Here is a 21,518-nt window from a genome sequence, read left to right as displayed (position 1 = left end):
AAAAAAAAAGAATAACTAAAAATAAAAATCCACGTGTCCGCCATGTGTCGCTGACCTGGCAGACACGTCACCTCCGGCGAGCCACGCAGGCGTCTCCGGCGCCGGAGGACTAAAACAATGAAAATTTTTCACTTTTGAAACTAGTTTGCGACAGACTCTATTTACGGGACTAAAATGATAAGGGAATCCAGTTACGGGACTTGAAAAAACAGTTTATCCACTAAAATAAAGTGAACGCGGTGCCACACAAACAAACCCTATCTCCCATCACCATTAGCTAAATTTATTTATTTATTTTCGTTAAATTTATTATATTATTATATTTAGAAAAGTTAAAAAGAATTAATATTTAATTATTATAGTTCATTCAACACTTATTTTGCAACAAATGTCATCAACTCTATTATATTTTTTCTGCTTAATTACTAACTAAATTTTCAAAATATTTTTAACTACTTTTTTATTTTTTTCTACGTATTTACTTAAATAGATATGTTTTTATTTTTTGTGTCGAGCCTAAATGGATTAAATATGACGGACAGTAGAGGAGCTAATTAATATTGGTGTAGCATGTGAACTATCATAAATTCAAAGGTCCACATGAATTTGTCTTCTAACCATTGAGATTTTTTGAGCAAGAAAATGAAGAAGCCATTTGATGATATTTGGTGAATCCTTTGTCTAACAAACACCAAAGTATTGTAATGATATCACAAAATATATCAGTGTATTTTTTAAAGAGTAGAAAAATCAAGGCTCTATTTGCTTACACATTTTAATTTTGAAAAGTTATTTTATATACTATTTATATTTATCAATAGTAACTTTAAAAAAATAATAAATATCACATTAAATTAATATATATATATATTCACAATATCTTATAATTACTATTCCAAAATTTTTCAAAACTCTAAAATTTTAAAAAGGTAGTTTTATGTGTGATTTCAAACTTATGTTTGCCACTATTTTCATTAAAAATTATCTTCTATATAAAATATTACATCAAATAATTATTTTTATTAAAAAAAAAATCTCTATACAATAAACTATGGGTGCGTTTGGCAATTAGTTGATAGCTGATTCAATTAGCTAGTTTGACTAGCTAATTTAGTGGTTTGTATTAAAGTGTTTGGTAAAACATCTATTTGACATTAGCGGTTTATACATAAAATGACTATTAAGGACATTGATATGTTATTTTTTAAAATATTTAATTTTGTTCATTTTGATTTGAAATTTATGAGAATTTTTGTTATTAATTATTGAAAATTACAAAAATATTATAAAATATTTATTTTTATTATTTAGATTTGAGAAAATTATTTTTACTAAAAAATAATAATTTTTTATTAAAATTATGTAAAATATAAAATAATAAATCTTTCGTATATATTTTTATTATGTTAATTATTGTTTTAATATATATAAATAGATTAATAAATTTTATTTTTTCTATTTGATTTAGTTTTAAAACTTTATATATTTTACAAATAAAATAATTTATATGTAATAATTAATAATAGTAATTATTTTAAATTTACAAAAATAAAAATATAATTTAATAAATTAAATATATTAGAAATAATTAATAAACTGATATAAAAAAAATATATATATATGTATAACATAAATAATTAAATTTTAAGGATAAATAAGGAATAATCAAAATTAAAATGAAAAAGCTCTTTCAAAACGTTGGGTAGATGAGTTCGATTGTTCATTCTTTGATCCTAGAAAGAAAATAATTGATGAGGCATATTGTTAAAATTATGAATAGAATAAGCTGAATTAGGTAATGTTTCTACACATGAAAGTGATCAACAAAATTTTCTTGCAATCTGTTTGTAGAGTATAATTTCAGGTAAGAACATACATTTGTCCGGGCAAAAAAATCCTTGGTAATTGAAAGGATAAATGCCTCCGAAATCAATACAAAAGTCTATCTATCTATTTATCTAGACATGTTTGTATTCTATGACTTGCTCAAGAGGGATGTGAGTTCGACAAATAAATCCTCGCTGCACGGAATGGTGAGGCCTCCCATCGGATGATGGAACCCAAATTCCTCCTCGGCTTGAGACAACAATTCTTGAAACATAGGATTCTTCAAATAAGACACCGGAACAACAAATCTCTTCTTTTCACTGCTCTCCCCAACATAAACGGCTAAGTGCCCCTTTGGAACCTCAGCTGATCTTCTTTCGCTTGATAGAGACCGTCTCAGCTTTTGTACGATGGCCATTGTTGGTTGTATCGGGCAAGAAAATGAGAATTTTAGGAAGATCTGATGATGTAAGAAGCGAAGGCTTAGGACTTGGTGCTCGTTGTATGGATATGCGGTGTATATATATAGGGGCGAAAGAAGCTGTATAGTACAGGATATTTAATCAAGTGGCGAATGCGAATGCCGTAACTAAAATATGTGTTGTCTAAAAAACTAGTGAGACATAAGCACATGGAGAGACAAATGCACTTGTCATTCTATGATATTCGAATAGAATCTCAAGACACCACAAGTTTTGTGGTCCTAAATATTGTCCCTTTAGGACATGTATCCGTCAAATTAAATGTCCCTCTCAGACAGACTGGCTGCCATCTCTCAGATCTTTCAAATACTAAGTAAGTTCGATTCCCGTTATTTGTGCATATACGGCGATCATAGAAACTGTGAAAGTTTGAATCATTTCCCAACCTACCAACATTGGTCCACCATGTGATCGACCAAATTAATTGTGTATGTTGTTGCCTAAAAGGTGGTCCACATTTCTGATGCAAGAAAATCTACTGCTCATGTGGTTGTGTTTTTTCGAAGATATGAAAAGTTTAATTTCAACACTGTCGAGTTTGCATCCTAATTTTTCTTTTTTCCTTTTTCGATTATTCTTTGTTACCGAAACCTTGTCCTAAGATCATTAACAATACACTGACACAATGCTTGAAATTGCAAGAGCACAAAATAATGGAGTAGATGGACTTCAGAACAACGCTTAGGAGTTAGGAATGTACTTCTCGGACGACAAAGAAGAAATTCAAAGAATTACTTGGACTTAAGTAATAGGGATGCCAATTAGTGTTTTTGTATCGGATTCATATTAGGTTGAGCTGTCAGTATAATAAAAAATCTGCAAACTTATAAGTAATTTCAAGTCAACCTGATTTTCGTTTAAGTCCTTCGATAACTTGAATGAACCCGACTAACTAGACACAAAACAAACATGAAATACCAAATTGATATAAAATAAAACCGAAAAAAAAAAAAAAAAACTCGTATACCAAATTAAATATGATTTAAAATTTGAATAAAATTGAAAATTACATATATATATATATAATTTAATTTATCAAGGAGAAAATTACCAACAAGAAAATAAAGACAAGGAAGAAGACACTACAAGAAAAAAATCATTTTGTAACAAAACTTTTTTGTCTCAAAATCTATTTTTTTCGTTACTAATGACATTAGAGACGGAATTAGGAACGGAATTACATTAGCTACGTGAACTTTAGGGACGGAATTCCGTTACAAATATATTATTTTTTTGTAGTGAGACAACAACGACGGCGGATAAAGGAGCACAGACGACCATACGAAGATGTGTAGGTTCAAGTGGGAATGATAACAATTTTTTATTACGAATTTTTGTGTAGCAATATGATCTTGTATAATTTTTTTAGTATATTTTTATTTATTGATATAATTTAATTTGAAATTATATAAAAAAATATTACCTATAATACTAAAATCAAGTATCAGGTTTGATTTTGGTTTGGGGTCATATGTTTTAAGGAAGTCTGATGAAAAAACTAAATTTTTATAGAATGATGTTGAGAATTATTGTGTTGAATAATTTGAAATAAATTTTCAGATTTGAATTTTTTAATTTGAAATTTTGAATTCAAATTCTATATTGAATTTTGAATTTGAAATTTTAAACTCAAATTTAAAATTTAATAACATGAATATGAAACTTTAATACGTGTCGATTACGAGCTTATGTAATATATATATAGACCTCAAACCTTTATTGTAATCATCGATTCTTAGCATCATCTTTTTTAATAATATAATTCATTCTATTTATAATAATAATAAAAAAAAACCAACATTTAGTATCAGAACTAAAAATCTTTTCCAAACTGTTCTATGGCTTCCAATCCGGCTAGTACGTGGGCTTCCTCCAGCCACCTCATTCCAGAATTTGTTGAAGACGACTATGACTTTTGGAACATCAAAATGAAGACCATTTTCCGGTCGCTTAATCTCTGGGAGATTGTAGATAAAGGGTTTGCGGAACCCGCCGAGGAAGAAGCGCTTGACGAAAATGCTGCGAGGAAATTGGAGCAGCGGAGACAAGCTGACGCCAGCGCTCATTCGGTAATTCAACGAGCCCTCACTAAAAATCTTTTTCTTAGAATCATGAGAGCCGACACCGCTAAGGACACTTGGGAAATTCTCAAGGATGAATTCCAAGGAGATGCCAAAGTCCGAACATTTAAGTTGCAGACGCTACGGAAGGAGTTTGAGAATATCACTATGAAAGGAAATGAAACGGTGAAAGATTTCTCAATGAGGTTCGTTGATCTCGTCAATAAAATGAAGTCACACGGCGAAGAGATTTCCGATAAGAGGATGGTAGAGAAGATACTTATTGGTCTTCCCGAAGAGTTCGATTCGATCGTGTCTGTCATTGAGCAAACAAATGATCTCTCAACACTCACCGTCCAAGAAGTAATGACGTCTCTAAAAACATTTGAAGAAAGACGTTCAAGGCGGTTCGAAAAATGCATTGAAAGTGTTTTCCAGTCAAAGCTAAAGTTGGGCAACAGAGAAGATATTACAAAGTTCGACTCCAATTAATCTCAGGCTGGTGGAAATTTTCGAGGACGAGGACAAGGCATTCGAGGAAGCGGACGATCTCAAAATGCATCATTTTGCAACATTTGCAAACAATCAGGGCACGTCAACAAATATTGTCGGTTCAAGAATAAACCCAAGTGCAACATTTGCAACCGTTTCAGTCACCTTGAAAAATATTACAGGAATCGAGGCGCTCATCAAGCAAATCAAACAGAGACACAAGAACACCATGGAACATTCTATGCTTGTCATACCGCGAGTGCCGAAAGAAGCAAGAGATGACTACTCCATAGCGGATGTAGCAACCATATGACCTCAATAAAAGGAATTTTCAGCACCATTGATGACAAAGTCACAACTCCTGTCCAACTTGGAAACAGTGCACTCATTGAATCAAAGGGACTCGGGGCCATTCCGATCAACACAAAAGAAGGTGAGAGCTTCATTTCCAATGTTCTTTATGTACCAAGTCTAAACCAAAATTTATGTACCATCTAAACCAAAATTTACTTAGTCTTGGACAAATTTTGGAGAATGGAAACAAGCTTCTCTTCGACAACAATGAGTGCACAATCTTTGACAAGCGTGAAAAGAACATGGTGTTTATGAAGATTCCAATGGTGAACCGAAGCTTTGCTCTCAATATCAATTATTTCCACACAACTGCAAATCGAACCGATAAATGGAAGAATCAGAACTATGGCATTGACTGCTTGGTCATGTCAACTATAGAAGCCTCAAAGCCTTATTGGATCAGAAAATGGTGCATGGACTTCCGGACATCAACGAGAAACACGATGTGTGCGAAGGTTGTATGATAGGAAAACAACATCGACAACCTTTCCCGAACGATGTAGCTTGGAAAGCCAAAGAAAAGTTAAAGCTTGTTCACACCGACGTTTGCGGAATGATAGGTACTTTGTACTTTTTATTGATCATTATTCACGTATGACATGGGTTTATTTTATGAGGCAAAAGTCGGAGGTGTTCACCATATTCAAAAAATTCAAGAGACTTGTCGAAAAGCAAAGTGGATGTGCTATCAAAACCTAGAGGAGTGATAGAGGAAAGGAATACCCATCAACAGAGTTTATGACCTTTGTGAGGATGAAGGAATGGTACGACAATTGATAGTTGGTTACACCCCTCAACAAATTAAAATGATGTAACCGAAAGAAAAAATCAAACAATCGTGAAGATGGCGAAGTCGATGCTTCATGAGAAAGGACTTCCCAAAACTTTTTGGGCTGAAGCTGTCTATACTGCGTTGTACCTTTCCAACCAATGTCCGACGAAAGCAATTCAACACAAAACCCCGATCGAAGCTTTGAGTGGCCGGAAACTTGCTGTTAACCATCTCTAATTATTCGGGAGCATTTGCTACGCCTCAAGTACCGAAAGTGAAGAGAAAAAAATTCGACGAATCAAGTGAGCGATGCATTTTTGTTGGATATAACACGATGAGCAAAGGGTACCGAGTCTTCAGCCTAAAGCAAAATCGTGTCATCATCACTCGGATATCCAAATAAATGAAAATACCTCATGAAATTGGGAAGAAAGTAGAATTGAAAAGAAAGGGATAGTAATGGGCGTCATTCCAGTGGCAAGAGAAGAAGTTAACAATGAAGGAAAAGATGAGGCTGAACCATCTAGTCCCACCTCATCAAATACCGCGGATGATGCTAATCCATTCAGTCCTAACTCATCATACACTGCAAATCCAAGTCCAAAGAGGTACAAATCATTGAATGACATTTATGCTTCTTGCAATTATTGTGTAGTTGAACCCAAGAACTTTGAATAGGCTATGAAGGAAGAAGCTTGGAGAAAAGCAATGAATGAGGAGATTCAAGTGATCGAAAAGAATCACACATGGGAGCTTGTTGATAGGCCATCCAGAAAAGATGTAATTGGAGTGAAATGGATATATAAGGTGAACCACAATGCTGATTGGTCCATTCAAAGAAACAAAGCAAGACTTGTTGCCAAGGGATATTCACAACAAGTTGGAATTGATTACGATGAAACCTTTGCCCCGGTAGCACGTCATGACACATTTCGAACCATCATTGCACTTGCCGCAAGCAAAGGTTGGACACTCTTTCAACTTGATGTGAAATCCGCATTCTTAAATAGAGCATTATAAAGGAAGAAGTTTATGTCGAACAACCACCGGGATTCACCGTCGACGGAAAGGAAGATAAAGTCTACCGATTGAAAAAGGCATTGTAGGGATTAAACCAAGCACCCCGATCGTCGTATAGTGAAATAGAAAACTACTTCATTGAAAGTGGATTTGAGAGGAGCAAGAGTGAGCTGACATTATACGTCAAGAAAAAATGTAATGATGCTCTTATTGTCATCCTTTATGTCGATGACTTGATCTTCACAGGTAGAAACAAGGAAAGGATCGAAGAATTCAAGCATGACATGGCTCAAAAGTATGAAATGAGTGATATGGGTTTGACGAGGACGTCCAATCTTCAAGCATTCAAATGCCCGTGGGACCCATCACTCGAAGCCGAGCTCGTCAATTTCAAAAATCCGTCACTGCATTGATCAGACGATCTTTCATGGAGAATCAATTTAAGGATGATGCTTGGAGACCACTTAGCCCTTACCTGACGCTCCTTCAATGGGACCCGCAAGAATTCCAATTGAAAGATCAAGAAAATCGCTAATAATGGAAGGTTATCAAGAGAATCATCACTTATGGAGAGAATCACTAATCATGGAAGTATATCAAGAGAATCCTCACTTATGGAGAGAATCACTAATCATGGAAGTATATCAAGGGAATCATCACTTATGGAGAGAATCACTAAATCATGGAAGTATATCAAGGGAATCATCACTTATTTCCTTTTATTATAAGTTCCCATATAGTATGATTCCATATCTAAAACTTCCCTAATTATTTATTTCCTTATAGTTAGACTTACCTTTTGGTTTGTTTCCTTTATTACTTGTTGCCTTTTATTTTCCTCAAGGGCCTTTATATAAGGTCCTTACCTATCATTGTAATGCGGACCTTTTTTACATCTTGAATTGAATTTCACTTTTATATTTTCTAGTGTTAGGGAGTGATTTCCTCGCATTTAGAATCTCAAATCGGGTCTTTGGAGTGATTCCATCGGTTCGTGGCTTCCAATCCTTTGTAGTGGGATTTAGCCTATTGTTTGTGTTTTACCTCTAGATTGATTTCAGGTCCGAGACTTATTCTCGTGGTTGGTTATCATCTATATTAATTCACATTCTCTGCACTATCTTTCTTCTTCCTTCTCTTTTCTTTTATACATATTGTTAATCCATTTGTTCTATTGAACTTTGTGGGTAAGAAAATTATGTTGGTTATAATTATACGCGGCTGGGCCGTGTCATCTGGTATCAGAGCTAGTTGATACAATCTCTTGATTGATATCACGGTTCTTATTTGAAAAAGAAAAAAAAAAGCAAAAAAAAAAAGTCAAAAAAAAGCAAAAAAAAAAAAAAAACAACAAAAAAAAAGGCAAAAAAAAAAAAAAAAAGAGGAAAAAAAAAAAGAAGTTATTATCAAATATTTATATTTGTTATTTACTTCTAGTTCTCGAATCATCTTTTCTTTTATAAAAAAAAAAACAAAAAAAAAATATCTATTTAGATTATTTGTCTTCTACCTTCATTATAAACTTATAATCTTTTGGTTTCCCTACTGTTTTGGATTTTTTGGCTATCGTCTTTGGGAGAATTCCATCGATTTGATTTGAGTCCTTTTTGCGAGACGGAGAGGTACATAAGGTGTGGAGTGATACACGAGAGTTCTAGTGAGGTTATTTTCTTTTTTTTTTCTTTCTTCTATTTCTAATGGCAGGGGGTGAAGGATCCAATTCTCAACAAGTTGATGTACAAGGTCTTCTCAACACCATTCTACAAGAGTTCAAAACTCTTCACCATTCTGGATTGGAGTTGATGAATAATAGGATGGATCAACTGGAAGAGAATCAACAAAAGTTACAAGAGAATATCCGACCATTACCTGAAGCTCAGAGGCGAAATAATGTTCAACCGCATTTGAGGCCAAGACGCAACATCCGGCCCCCATCACCACACAACACTGACGAACCCGATGATGAGGAGTTTGGAGGAAATTGGGAACGACCTAGGCATCATAATAACCATCACCGACGGGATGGAGATGAGGCGATCAACTCGATCAAATTCCAAGTGCCACCGTTCCAAGGAAAATCCGACCCTGAAGCATTTTTGCAATGGGAGCGAAGGTTAGAACTAATCTTTGATGTTCAACAATTAACTGACCAACAAAAACTCCGTGTGGCCGTAATGGAGTTTTCAGATTATGCGCTTGCATGGTGGGACCAATTGAGCATCAACCGCCGCAGAAATAGGGAGGCTCCAGTGCGTACTTGGACAGAACTTCGTACACTCATGCGAAAGAGGTTTGTTCCCCCTCATTACCATCGTGAAGTATTGCGGAGATTGCAGAGTATACAACAAGGGTCGCGGTCAGTGGAGGAGTACTATAAGGAGGTTGAAACACTTCTTCTACAAGCCGATATCCATGAAGATCAGGAGCAAATGATGTCTAGATTCTCGAATGGGCTTCAAAGGGATATTGCTGATGCGGTAGAGATGTACCAATACGTGGACCTCGAGGAGATGGTACACTTGGCCATAAAGGTGGAGAAGCAACTAAAATCTAAGCGGATGCAAGGTAATCAGTTTAAACTTTCTCCAACTGTAGGGTTTCCTAAAGCGCCGCTTCCACAACATATCAACAAAGGAAAAGAGATAGCGGGAGTTGATTCGACGCGCCCTAAGCCGCCAACATATGCCCCCCCAAAGAACACCACCCGTAGCCGAGATGTGTTATGTTTCAAATGCCAAGGCCGAGGACATTTTGCGAATCAATGTCCAAACAAGCGTACTATGGTTCTTACGATCTCCGGTGAGTACGAATCCGAATCAGAAACTGAAGAGGCCAATGAGGCAAACTCCTACCACCAGGAAGCTGTAGAATCCATACCAGAGTCCAATTTGACGTTAGTCACTCTCCGAGCTCTTAGCACTCTTCCAAAGGAGGTTGAAGACACCGAACAACGCGAAAATTTATTCCATGGAAGGTGTAAGATCGCGACTAAGGTATGTAGTCTTATCATTGACGGTGGTAGTTGTACTAATGTCATTAGTGACCTCGCAGTGAAAAGACTTAATTTGAGGATGAATTTGCATCCGAGGCCTTACAAACTACAGTGGCTCAATAATTGCGGGGAAATCAACGTCACCAAACAAGTGTTGGTGGAAATTGAACTACAAGGTTACAAGGATGAGGTAAAATGCGATGTAGTTCCAATGCAAGCATGTCATATTTTGCTTGGGAGACCATGGCAATTTGACAAAGAAGTTGTACATGATGGCCGCCGTAATCGATATACTTTCACACATGCCGGACGGACCATAGTTCTAAAGCCGTTGAGTCCTCGAGAAGTAAATGAAGATCAAAAATACTTGTACAAGCAATTTGCCACTGAAGCAAGAGAGAAAAGGAACCAAAGGAAAGACAACAAGATGGTGGGCTATGTCGCTGAATCAACTCTATGTGAGGAATCCAACTTGAAGCCCTCCTTAGAATCACCCGCAACAAAAGGTACTCCGCATACAAGTGCATCTACTCTTTCATATAGCCTAACTACCCCACAACCTTTCAAATCTTCATCCTCACCAATAAATACATCTTCCCCGAGCCACTCTCAAATACTCTACCCTTCTACTCAAAAATCAAACACGAGTGTAGTGATTCAGGGTGAAACCAGCTGGAATCTTAAACACGAGAGTGAGAGGCCTAATCTTTTTATGTGTAGGAAGGAAGCTTTACGCTTAGAACATGGAGTTCATTGTCTGCTATTACTATCTAAACCTTCTTATTTTTCCATGAATGACTCTAACAAACTTCCATCTAGTTTTTCTAACTTATTGAAGGCGTATGATGATGTTTTTCCTGATGAAGTACCCCATGGTTTACCACCCACTCGTGGAATTGAGCACCAAATTGATTTTGTCCCGGGAGCATCAATTCCTAATCGGCCAGCCTATCGAGCCAACCCGGATGAGGTAAAAGAAATACAAAGGCAAGTGGAGGATCTACTGAGCAAAGGTTGGATTCGTGAAAGTCTAAGTCCTTGTGCTGTACCTGTCCTATTGGTGCCAAAAAAAGATGGAGGTTGGCGCATGTGTGTGGATTGCCGAGCCGTCAACGCTATAACAGTTAAGTATCGTCATCCCATTCCTAGATTAGATGACATGCTTGATAATTTGTGTGGTTCTGTAATTTTTTCAAAAATTGATTTAAAAAGTGGCTATCACCAAATTCGGATGAATCAAGGTGATGAATGGAAAACTGCCTTCAAGACTTCTTTTGGTCTATATGAGTGGTTAGTTATGCCATTTGGACTTACTAATGCCCCAAGCACATTCATGCGATTGATGAATCATATTTTAAGGAATTTTATAAATAAGTTTGTGGTAGTATACTTTGATGACATACTTGTTTATAGTACTTTTATTGAAACACATGTTGAACATTTACAAGCAGTTTTAGATGTTTTACGGGCTGAGAAGTTATATGCTAACTTGAAAAAATGCGACTTTTGTGTCGACAAGTGCAACTTTTTGGGTTTTATTGTAGGAAAAGATGGAGTATGTGTAGATCCTGCGAAGGTTGCAGCCATCCAAGAGTGGCCTACACCTACTAGCGTACGTGATGTCCGCAGTTTCCATGGCCTTGCAAGTTTCTACCGTCGATTTGTGCGGAACTTCAGCACTATTGCAGCACCCTTAACGGCAATTACCAAAAAAGAGGATAAGTTTGAGTGGGGAAGTGAACAACAAAATGCTTTTGATACTTTGAAATCGAAACTTACATGTGCACCCGTACTTGCCTTACCTGATTTCTCTAAACCGTTTGAACTTGATTGTGATGCCTCTGGCGTAGGTATTGGCGCCGTCCTCTCGCAAGAAAAGAAACCTGTTGCATTTTTCAGTGAAAAGATACATGGCGCTGCATTGAATTACTCAACGTACGATAAGGAATTATACTCCTTAGTGCGGGCGCTGCAAACATGGCAACATTACTTACGTCCTCGTGAGTTTGTTGTGTACACTGATCATGAATCCCTCAAGCATATCAAATCCCAAAGTAAGTTGAGTACGAGACACATCCGATGGATCTCCTTCATTGACACCTTCCCCTATGTTGTTAAATACAAAAAGGGTAAGGAAAACATCGTTGCGGATGCATTATCACGCAGGTATGCACTTGTTACCACACTTGAGTCTAAGCTATTAGGTTTTTCGTATTTGAAAGAATTATATGCAACTGACCCTGATTTCTCCGATATATTTTCCAAGTGTAATTCTCATGCATTTGAAAGGTATCATGTATATGAGGGGTATTTGCTGCGAGAAAATAAATTGTGCGTTCCTAAATGCTCCTTGAGAGAATTGTTGATTTGGGAAAGTCATTCGGGGGGTTTGATGGGACACTTTGGTAGGAACAAGACACTTAACTTGCTGCAGGAACATTTTTTTTGGCCACGAATGAAAGCCGAAGTTGAAGCCGCAATTCGTCGGTGTACAACGTGCCTCTCGTCGAAGTCTACTGTTCATCCACACGGTTTGTATACTCCGCTACCTATTCCTGAATCCCCTTGGATTGATATTTCTATGGATTTCATATTAGGTTTGCCTAGGAGTAGGTCTGGTAAAGATTCAATATTTGTTGTGGTTGATCGATTTTCAAAAATGGCACATTTTATTCCATGCACAAAAACCACTGATGCTTCGCATGTTGCTTCATTATTTTTCAAAGAGGTTCTTAGATTGCATGGTGTTCCAAGATCCATTGTTTCTTATAGGGATTCTCGATTTTTAAGTTATTTTTGGAAAACACTTTGGGCTAAGTTAGGTACAAAACTAATGTTTTCCACATCACACCACCCTCAAACTGATGGTCAAACAGAAGTTGTTAATCGAACTGTGGGTAGCTTGTTACGTGCCTTAGTTAATGAGAATTTGAAGAGTTGGGAAGAATGTTTAGCTCATGCTGAATTTGCATATAACCGTACGGTTCATAGCTCTACGAATTGTTCTCCATTTGAGGTTGTTTACGGTTTTAACCCATTAACTCCTCTTGATCTTATGCCATTGCCACGCAATGAGCACGTTAGTTTGGATGGCAGAAAAAGAGCTGAATTTGTACAACAACTTCATTCTCAAGTTCGGGATAACCTAAGAAAGGCAGCTGACAATCACGCAAAACAAGCTAACCGTGGGCGCAAGAAAGTTGTTTTTGAGATAGGAGATTGGGTTTGGCTACACTTAAGGAAGGAAAGATTTCCAGAGTTGCGAAAGTCAAAACTTACTCCCCGTGGCGATGGACCTTTTCGAGTGTTGGAACGCATTAATGATAATGCCTACAAACTTGAACTCCCAGGTGAGTACCAAGTCCATGCTACTTTTAATGTTTATGACTTAAGCCTTTTTGATACAGCGGATGAATATCTTGTTCGGGAGAACAAGAAAGCTTTTCAAGAAGGAGGGAATGACGAGGACGTCCAATCTTCAAGCATTCAAATGCCCGTGGGACCCATCACTCGAAGTCGAGCTCGTCAATTTCAAAAATCCGTCACTGCATTGATCAGACGATTTTTCATGGAGAATCAATTTAAGGATGATGTTTGGAGACCACTTAGCCCTTACCTGACGCTCCTTCAATGGGACCCGCAAGAATTCCAATTGAAAGATCAAGAAAATCGCTAATAATGGAAGGTTATCAAGAGAATCATCACTTATGGAGAGAATCACTAATCATGGAAGTATATCAAGAGAATCCTCACTTATGGAGAGAATCACTAATCATGGAAGTATATCAAGGGAATCATCACTTATGGAGAGAATCACTAAATCATGGAAGTATATCAAGGGAATCATCACTTATTTCCTTTTATTATAAGTTCCCATATAGTATGATTCCATATCTAAAACTTCCCTAATTATTTATTTCCTTATAGTTAGACTTACCTTTTGGTTTGTTTCCTTTATTACTTGTTGCCTTTTATTTTCCTCAAGGACCTCTATATAAGGTCCTTACCTATCATTGTAATGCGGACCTTTTTTACATCTTGAATTGAATTTCACTTTTATATTTTCTAGTGTTAGGGAGTGATTTCCTCGCATTTAGAATCTCAAATCAGGTCTTTGGAGTGATTCCATCGGTTCGTGGCTTCCAATCCTTTGCAGTGGGATTTAGCCTATTGTTTGTGTTTTACCTCTAGATTGATTTCAGGTCCGAGACTTATTCTCGTGGTTGGTTATCATCTATATTAATTCACATTCTCTGCACTATCTTTCTTCTTCCTTCTCTTTTCTTTTATACATATTGTTAATCCATTTGTTCTATTGAACTTTGTGGGTAAGAAAATTATGTTGGTTATAATTATACGCGGCTGGGCCGTGTCATCTTGGGTTTGCTCTGACACTTCTTGGAATGGAGATTCATAAAGAAGAAGAAAATATGGTTATTTGTCAAAGGAATTATGCCAAAAAATCTTAAAGAAGTTTAAGATTCTCGGATGCAATCCAGTCTCCACACCCTCAATTATGGGGGAGAAACTCAAGCAAGATAACAAAGGAAAACCGGTTGATGAAACTCACTACAGAAGCTTGATCGGGAACCTTCTTTACCTCACAGCAACACGTCCCGACATCATGTTTGTCACAAGTCTCTTGTCCCGATTCATGCAAAAGCCAAGCCAAATCCATCTTGGAGTTTCCAAGAGAGTGTTGCGCTACATCCAAGGTACCATGGATTTCCGATTGAGTTACAAGAAGAATATTGATGTCAAATTGGTTGGTTATTCCGATAGTGATTTTGGAGGATCCCTTGATGACTCAAAAAGGACGTTGGGATATTGCTTTACAATGGGATCGGCTATTTTCTCATGGCTTTCAAAGACACAACAAAGCGTTGCACAATCATCCGCCGAAACGGAGTATGTATCAGCAGCATTAGTCACGTCTCAAGCCATTTGGCTAAGAAGAATCATAGGTGATCTCCGACACGAGCAGCAAGAAGGAACCACGTTGTATTGTGATAACAAATCAGATATCTCCATGGCAAAGAATCCAACACACCACAGCCGTACCCGACACATTGCTCTCAAGCATCACTTCATTCGGGAGGCAATTGAAAACGGATAAATAAGGTTGGAACTGTTACGATTAATGGAATAAATTCTATTTTCGTTAAATCAAAAATTATGGTACAATATTATATTTATACAAGAGATATATTAGGTAGGATATATATATAGATATATACAATATATATATTAACATCCCCCCTCAAACTCAAGGTGGAACGGTGGAAACCAACTTGAGTTTGCTCAAAAATGACTGAAAACGGCCGGGAAGGTGAGGTTTGGTGAATCCGTCGGCCGTCTGATCAGCAGAGGAAACGGGAGACAATGAGATGCTTCCATGAGCAACGTGATGACGTACAAGGTGACAATCGATCTCAATGTGCTTCGTACGCTCGTGGAAGACATCATTCGTCGAAATCTTCATGGCGTTTTGACTGTCGCAATGGATAATAGTGGCAGAGGGCTGAGGCACTCCGAGATCAGCCAGCAGCCAGCGAAGCCATAGAAGCTCGGCAGTGGTATCGACAAGGGCTCGATATTCGGACTCTGCGCTGGACCGGGAGACAACCATCTGTTTCTTGCTGCGTCACGAAATAAGCGAGTCGCCAAGGAAGATGCAAAATCCGGTGGTCGAGCGGCGATCAGAGGGATCTCCCGCCCAATCAGCGTCAGAATACCCGATCAAAACTAAGGAAGAACAAGCGGAATAATAAAGCCCATGAAGAAGAGTACCTTTGACGTACCGGAGAATCCGTAGGACAGCAGAATGGTGAGTCGTCCGAGGAGCAGACATAAAAATTGACTGACGATATGGACAACATAAGCAATATCCGGTCGAGTGACAGTCAGGTAGATCAGACTTCCCACTAGCTGACAATACAAAGTAGGATCATCAAGGGGAACGCCGTCCATCGGAGTAAGACGACAATCAGAATCAAGAGGAGTAGGAGCACTCTTGGAGTCAGTGAGACCGGCACTGGATAGGAGGTCGGAGGCATACTTGGCTTGAGAGAGATAATATCCGTCAGAGGTGTCGGAGATCTCAAGTCCTAGGAAGTACCGAAGAGGCCCTAAACTCTTCATCTCAAAGTGGCGATGTAGATGAGTCTGCAACTCAGAGATACCTGATGCATCATCTCCCGTAATGATCATGTCATCCACATAAAGCAATAAAACAGTAATTCCAGCTGACCCACGTCCGAGGAAAAGAGCCGAATCATGATCGCTAGAAGTAAAGCCAAGCTGGAGTAGTGCAGAGCTAAATTTCGAAAACCAAGCTCGAGGTGCCTGTTTCAAACCATATATGGCACGGCGAAGTTTGCATACCTTGGAAGAGGTAGGAAAACCAGGAGGAGGAGACATGTAGATATCCTCGGATAAGTCACCATGCAAGAACGCATTCTTGACATCAAGCTGATGCAGGGGCCACTGACGAGCGGCAGCGATGGCGATAAGACAACGGACAGAGGTGAGACGAGCAACCGGGGAAAATATCTCCTCATAGTCGATACCATACTGCTGGGTGTAGCCTTTGGCTACCAAACGCGCCTTGTAGCGCTCGATGGATCCATCAGAGTGAATTTTGATTCTGAATACCCACTTGCAGCCAATAGGTTTCTTGCCAGAGGGAAGATCAACCATATCCCACGTATGGGTTTTCTCCAAAGCCTGCAACTCCTCAGACATAACCTGCCGCCATAACGGATCCGCATACGCCTCACGAAAGGACCTGGGCTCATGGTGGGACAAGGTGGCAAAGAAGCAGTGATAATCAAGTATGTGAGTAGGAAGATGACTAACCCGAGTGGAACGACGAGGGCCAGGATCAGGGGCTGAGATTGAAGTCGTGTTGGGCTCTAGTGATGGTTATGTATCGGAGTCGAGAGTAGAAGTAGGCTCGGGGATCAGCATCGGTTCAGGAGGCGCAACCGGGACAGCGTCAGGAGTGGGAGATGGAGCCGTGTCACCGGAGGGGAATAGAGGTGGAGAGGACAAGGCAAATAACGGAGACGAACGATCAAAGGGGACTCGAAAGTGGGACAAGGGGGAGAATTTGGTTATCCTCCCAAAATGTGACATGACGAGAAATACGTAGTCTATTGGAAATGGGATCCCAACAACAATAACCCTTATGCTCTAACACCCGTATCCCATGAAGCAACACAGACGCGCGCGAGGTTCTAACTTAGTGCGCTCATGAGGAGGGAGAAGGACAAAACTGACACAACCGAAAGGGCGGAGAAGACTACAATCAGGGGTACGATTAAATAGTTTTTCAAAAGGACTGACATTACCCAGGACAGAGGAAGGGACACGATTTATAGTGTGGACAGCGGTGAGGGCGGCTTCCCCCCAAAAGCGGTCCGGACAAGAGGCAGATAAGAGAAGGGTGCGGACTGTATCGAGGATATGTCGGTGTTTACGTTCGGCGCGACCATTTTGTGGAGATGTGTATGGGCAGGAGCGTTGGACAACAGTACCTTGATCAGATAAGAAACGAAGAAATGATGAATCAGTATACACAAGAGCATTATCTGTGCGGAGAGTTTTTATGGTAGAGGAAAATTGGGTATGTATCATTTTAGCAAAGGTCATATAAATAGATGGAAGTTCAGAACGATGCCTCAGAAAGTAAATCCACGTAAAGCGAGAATAGTCATCAATAAAAATCACAAAATAACGAGAACCATTCATAGACACAGCGGGCGAAGGTCCCCAAATATCTGAGTGAACTAAGGAAAACGGTGTATCCGCAATGGAAGTACTATGAGGAAATGACAAGGCAGGTTGTTTTCCCAATGAACAATCCACACAATGAAAAGACTCAAACTTGACAGAACCTAAACTACCCTGACTAATCAAAGACCTGACTTTATTGGAGGACGCATAACTGAGACGATGATGCCACTGAAGGCAAGATGGTGTAGAGGTGGTGGCAGCCGAGATAGAGGGACGAGGGACCTGGAGTGACGTAAGTTCAAATAAACGGCCCGTCTTCCGGCCTTTCCCAAGAGTCCGCCCGGTTTGCGCGTCTTGAACCTGCACACCAGTAGAAGAAAAAATCACTGTTAGACCTTGATCAACTAATTGACCAACGAAGATCAGATTTAAGGTTATTTGAGGGATACAGTATGTGTCGGGGAGGGATAAGGATGAGGTGGATGTATGTCCGGTATGGGTGATGCGCATATGGGTACCATTTGCAGTAAGGATAGGAGGTAAGGATGGTGCGGTGGATGTGGAGGTCATAAGGCGTATATCAGAGGTCATATGATTACTGCAAGCAGAATCAAAATACCAAGGAGAGTTACCTGATGTGGTAGACATAGCGGTATTGGAAGATAGAACATGTTTAAGAACAGCTTCCAGGTCCTGAATCGTGGGATGCGCAGGCGCAGGCGCAGGCGTGGCAGAGGCTGTGACAAATAAGGTACCAGACTGAGGTCCACGAGAATGCCGAGGTTTGTAGTTACTACTGCCAGAGCGAGACGGCCTAGTGGGGCAGTACTGTATGGTATGACCTAAAACATGACAGTAGTGACACTCCACCTTTGGGCAATGACCGAAGTCATGATCAGAAGACTGACATCTTTTGCAGCGATGAGAACAATTCTGAGTAGGAGTTTGGGCGGTGACCGCAAGAGCAGAATCAAGCTAAGGAGCCTTAGCTAGGTGGAGACGAGTTTCCTCAAACAAAATATCCTGAATAGCTGCATCCAAGGTAGGAAGTGGATGCCGATGTAACAAAGAGGCACGAACTGCCTCATACTCTGGACGCAAAGCCATCAAGACCTGAATGAGGCGAAGATGATTAGGACTGATCTCTGCTTGATCCAACCGATGCCAAAGAGGTTGCACTTGGGCAAGGAAGTCGTTGATAGATTGTCCTGGTTCCTGTTTTAAATCATGGAGAGTGCTCCATATCTGATAATAGTGTGCCAAACCAGTAGCACGGAAGCGGACTGCCGAGAAATCCCACGCTGCCTTTGCCGTATCAAATTGAGCAAGCTGAACATGGATCGCTGGAGTGGAAGTGTTGCGAAGTAAGAATTTGATGGTTCTTACTATCCCAATCCTCCAATTTTTCAATATAGGAGTCGACAACTGTGGCGGTAGGCGTAACTTCTCCTATAGAAACCGGAGCAATGGGAGCAACTATATCTCCCGTAACAATTTGCCACAATTTCCGACCTATCAAAAAACTTTTCATCGATTCTGCCCACAAACTGTAATTATCTCCGGACAGAACAACATTGATCGGAATATGGACATCCATCTTTTCCATAGAAATTCAAGAGAAGACAATATCTCAAACCTCAACTCGAAAGCCGAAACGACAGAAACACAAGAAAACCGAATCGAACCCGAAACTCGAAAAGTCAACCGGATACAAAAAACTGCTCAAACGGAAGAAGTGAAGTTACCATCGCGGAGGAAATCAAATTCCGAACACGACGGTGAAAAGATCGCCGCCAACGGCCGCCGCACGCGCCTCCACGCGCCGGCGAGGCATCCGGCCGGAAAACTCGTCAGGCGCGTGTGAGGCTCACGCGCCGGCGAGGCATCCGGCCGGAAAACTCGTCAGGCGCGTGTGAGGCTCACGCGCCGCCGTTCGCCGAACTGTTCCGGTGTCCGGCCGGTCTCGTGGCGGCGAAGACGATGGTGGTGGCGGTGACGGTCGGAGGTGGTCGGAAATATGCTATCTGGAATGCGTGGGTTGTTTTGATTTGGTCGGGAAAATGCATGGCTCTGATACCATGTTACGATTAATGGAATAAACTCTATTTTCGTTAAATCACAAATTAGGGTACAATATTATATTTATACAAGAGAAATATTAGGTATAATATATATATATATAGATATATACAATGTATATTAACAGGAACATTGTTGATCAGAGAATCAACTTTCAGACATCATGACCAACGCACTACCTCGAGAAAGTTTCCAACAACTTCAAGATGCTATGGGAATCGAACAACGCATTAAGGAGGAGTGTTGAAAATTAATGTGTTAAATAATTGTGAAATAAATTCTGAAATTTAAATTAATTTTGAATTCAAATTCTATATAAAATTTTGAATTTGAAATTTTAGATTCAAATGCAAAATTTAATGAGGCTTTAATACGTTTCCGTTACAAGCTTATGTAATACCTCAAACCTTCATTGTAATTAATCATCGATTCTTAGTATAGTCTTGTTTAATAATAAAATTCATTTCATTATAATAAAAAAAAATCAACAAATCAGTTCTCTTTACTTACAGGCTTCTTGCATCAATTAGAATTTTTTTTTTTTTTTTGGGGGAAAAGATAGCATATGTATATGAGTGTAGCCAACCGAGCAGATTTCTTGTCAGAATGTATGCTGCAATGAAATTTTGAGATAGACTAAAGTGAGATGGAGGATCAATGATCGGTTTATATGCAGTTTGCCATCAATATACGTCGCCACATTGTTCAAAAACGTGTGGGATGTTTTACAAGTACGCGAACCAAGCTATGATTTAGACAGAATGCATGATCCGTTAGCTCTTATGGTGAATTAACAAAACAAGACAAAGCAAGGGACATTGCTATTTGCTAAGATAAAACGATTTGATGTCGTCTGTAACCAATACGCACTCTTCAAATAGAAGACTATTAACACTTTTTGTTGTAATGTATCTATATTCTATAATGTTTGTCCAAATATTACATTCTATTTTCAGACAAAAATATCCAGTCATGTATGAAATAGCAATTCTTGAAACGAAGGATGGTTCAAGTATGACGTTGGATGGAAGGGATCCTCGGTCCCCGGCACAGGGAGTACCCACACTCCTGGTACCGGGTCAAAGCCCGGGACTGAGGATCCTGCCTGAACGTTGGAATAATAAACGGCTTCTTTTCATTCTCGCCAGCCAGCATAAACAGCCAAGTGTCCCTTCAGCTGCTGATCTTCTTTCGCCAGATAAGGATAGTCGCAGGCTCGCAGCATCTGTAGGACGGCCATTGTCTGTATGTTTGTCCGAATATTACATTCTCTCTGGCCCAGAGGCTTGCATCTATGTTTGTTCACATTAGTGACGAATCGCGATCCTTGTGACTTTCAGTCTGAAACTTCATGTTTTCTGGACTTTTTTAGCATAAAACACAACTTTGGAAGCTTGGATTATTTCAAGTGAAAAATTATGATATTGTATGCCATAAATTGGCTATTGTGATTATCTTTGCATAAAAGTATAAGTAATAAATATATTTTGCAAGAGATAAATATGCTAAAATTTGGAATTAACACATTGACAAAACCTTGTCAAGAATAGTTTGATTTTTCTTTCTTCCACATCATTTTGTTGAGGAGGGTACGGTGTAGTTAGAAATCTCTTTATGCCTTGCTCTTCAAAATAATCCAAGAAAGTTGTCAAAGCATACTCTCACCTCTATCGGATCATATGGCTGTGATATGTCTACCGATT

General features: G+C 39.0%; 2 protein-coding genes across 2 annotated transcripts; one reads left to right on the top strand and one right to left on the bottom strand.

Moving 5' to 3' along the window:
* Positions 1 to 1,811: 1,811 nt before the first annotated feature.
* Positions 1,812 to 2,340, bottom strand: LOC127253280 (auxin-induced protein 15A-like). Its single transcript, XM_051277780.1, has one exon. It carries the CDS (start codon positions 2,243 to 2,245, stop codon positions 1,976 to 1,978), a length of 270 nt encoding a protein of 89 aa, XP_051133737.1. The 5' UTR covers positions 2,246 to 2,340; the 3' UTR covers positions 1,812 to 1,975.
* Positions 2,341 to 6,668: 4,328 nt separating this feature from the next.
* LOC127252761 (uncharacterized) lies at positions 6,669 to 13,555 on the top strand (the record flags this gene model as incomplete). Its single annotated transcript, XM_051277066.1, has 8 exons — positions 6,669 to 6,951; positions 7,254 to 7,322; positions 8,712 to 9,080; positions 9,147 to 10,261; positions 10,838 to 11,092; positions 11,519 to 12,165; positions 12,289 to 13,067; positions 13,200 to 13,555. Coding segments are annotated over exons 1-8 (3,873 nt in total), but the record flags the coding sequence as incomplete, so codon positions are not given.
* Between the last annotated feature and the right edge of the window lie 7,963 nt (positions 13,556 to 21,518).

This window comes from Andrographis paniculata, unplaced genomic scaffold (genome assembly GCF_009805555.1).
Source record: "Andrographis paniculata isolate CXL003 unplaced genomic scaffold, ASM980555v1 Contig12END, whole genome shotgun sequence".
Classification (NCBI taxonomy): Eukaryota; Viridiplantae; Streptophyta; class Magnoliopsida; order Lamiales; family Acanthaceae; genus Andrographis; species Andrographis paniculata.
This window is presented reverse-complemented; position numbering and strand designations above follow the sequence as displayed.

What these genes read in the sequence shown, in the direction of transcription:
- LOC127253280 (XM_051277780.1), bottom strand. Translation starts at nt 2,245, where the DNA reads ATGGCCATCGTACAAAAGCTGAGACGGTCTCTATCAAGCGAAAGAAGA.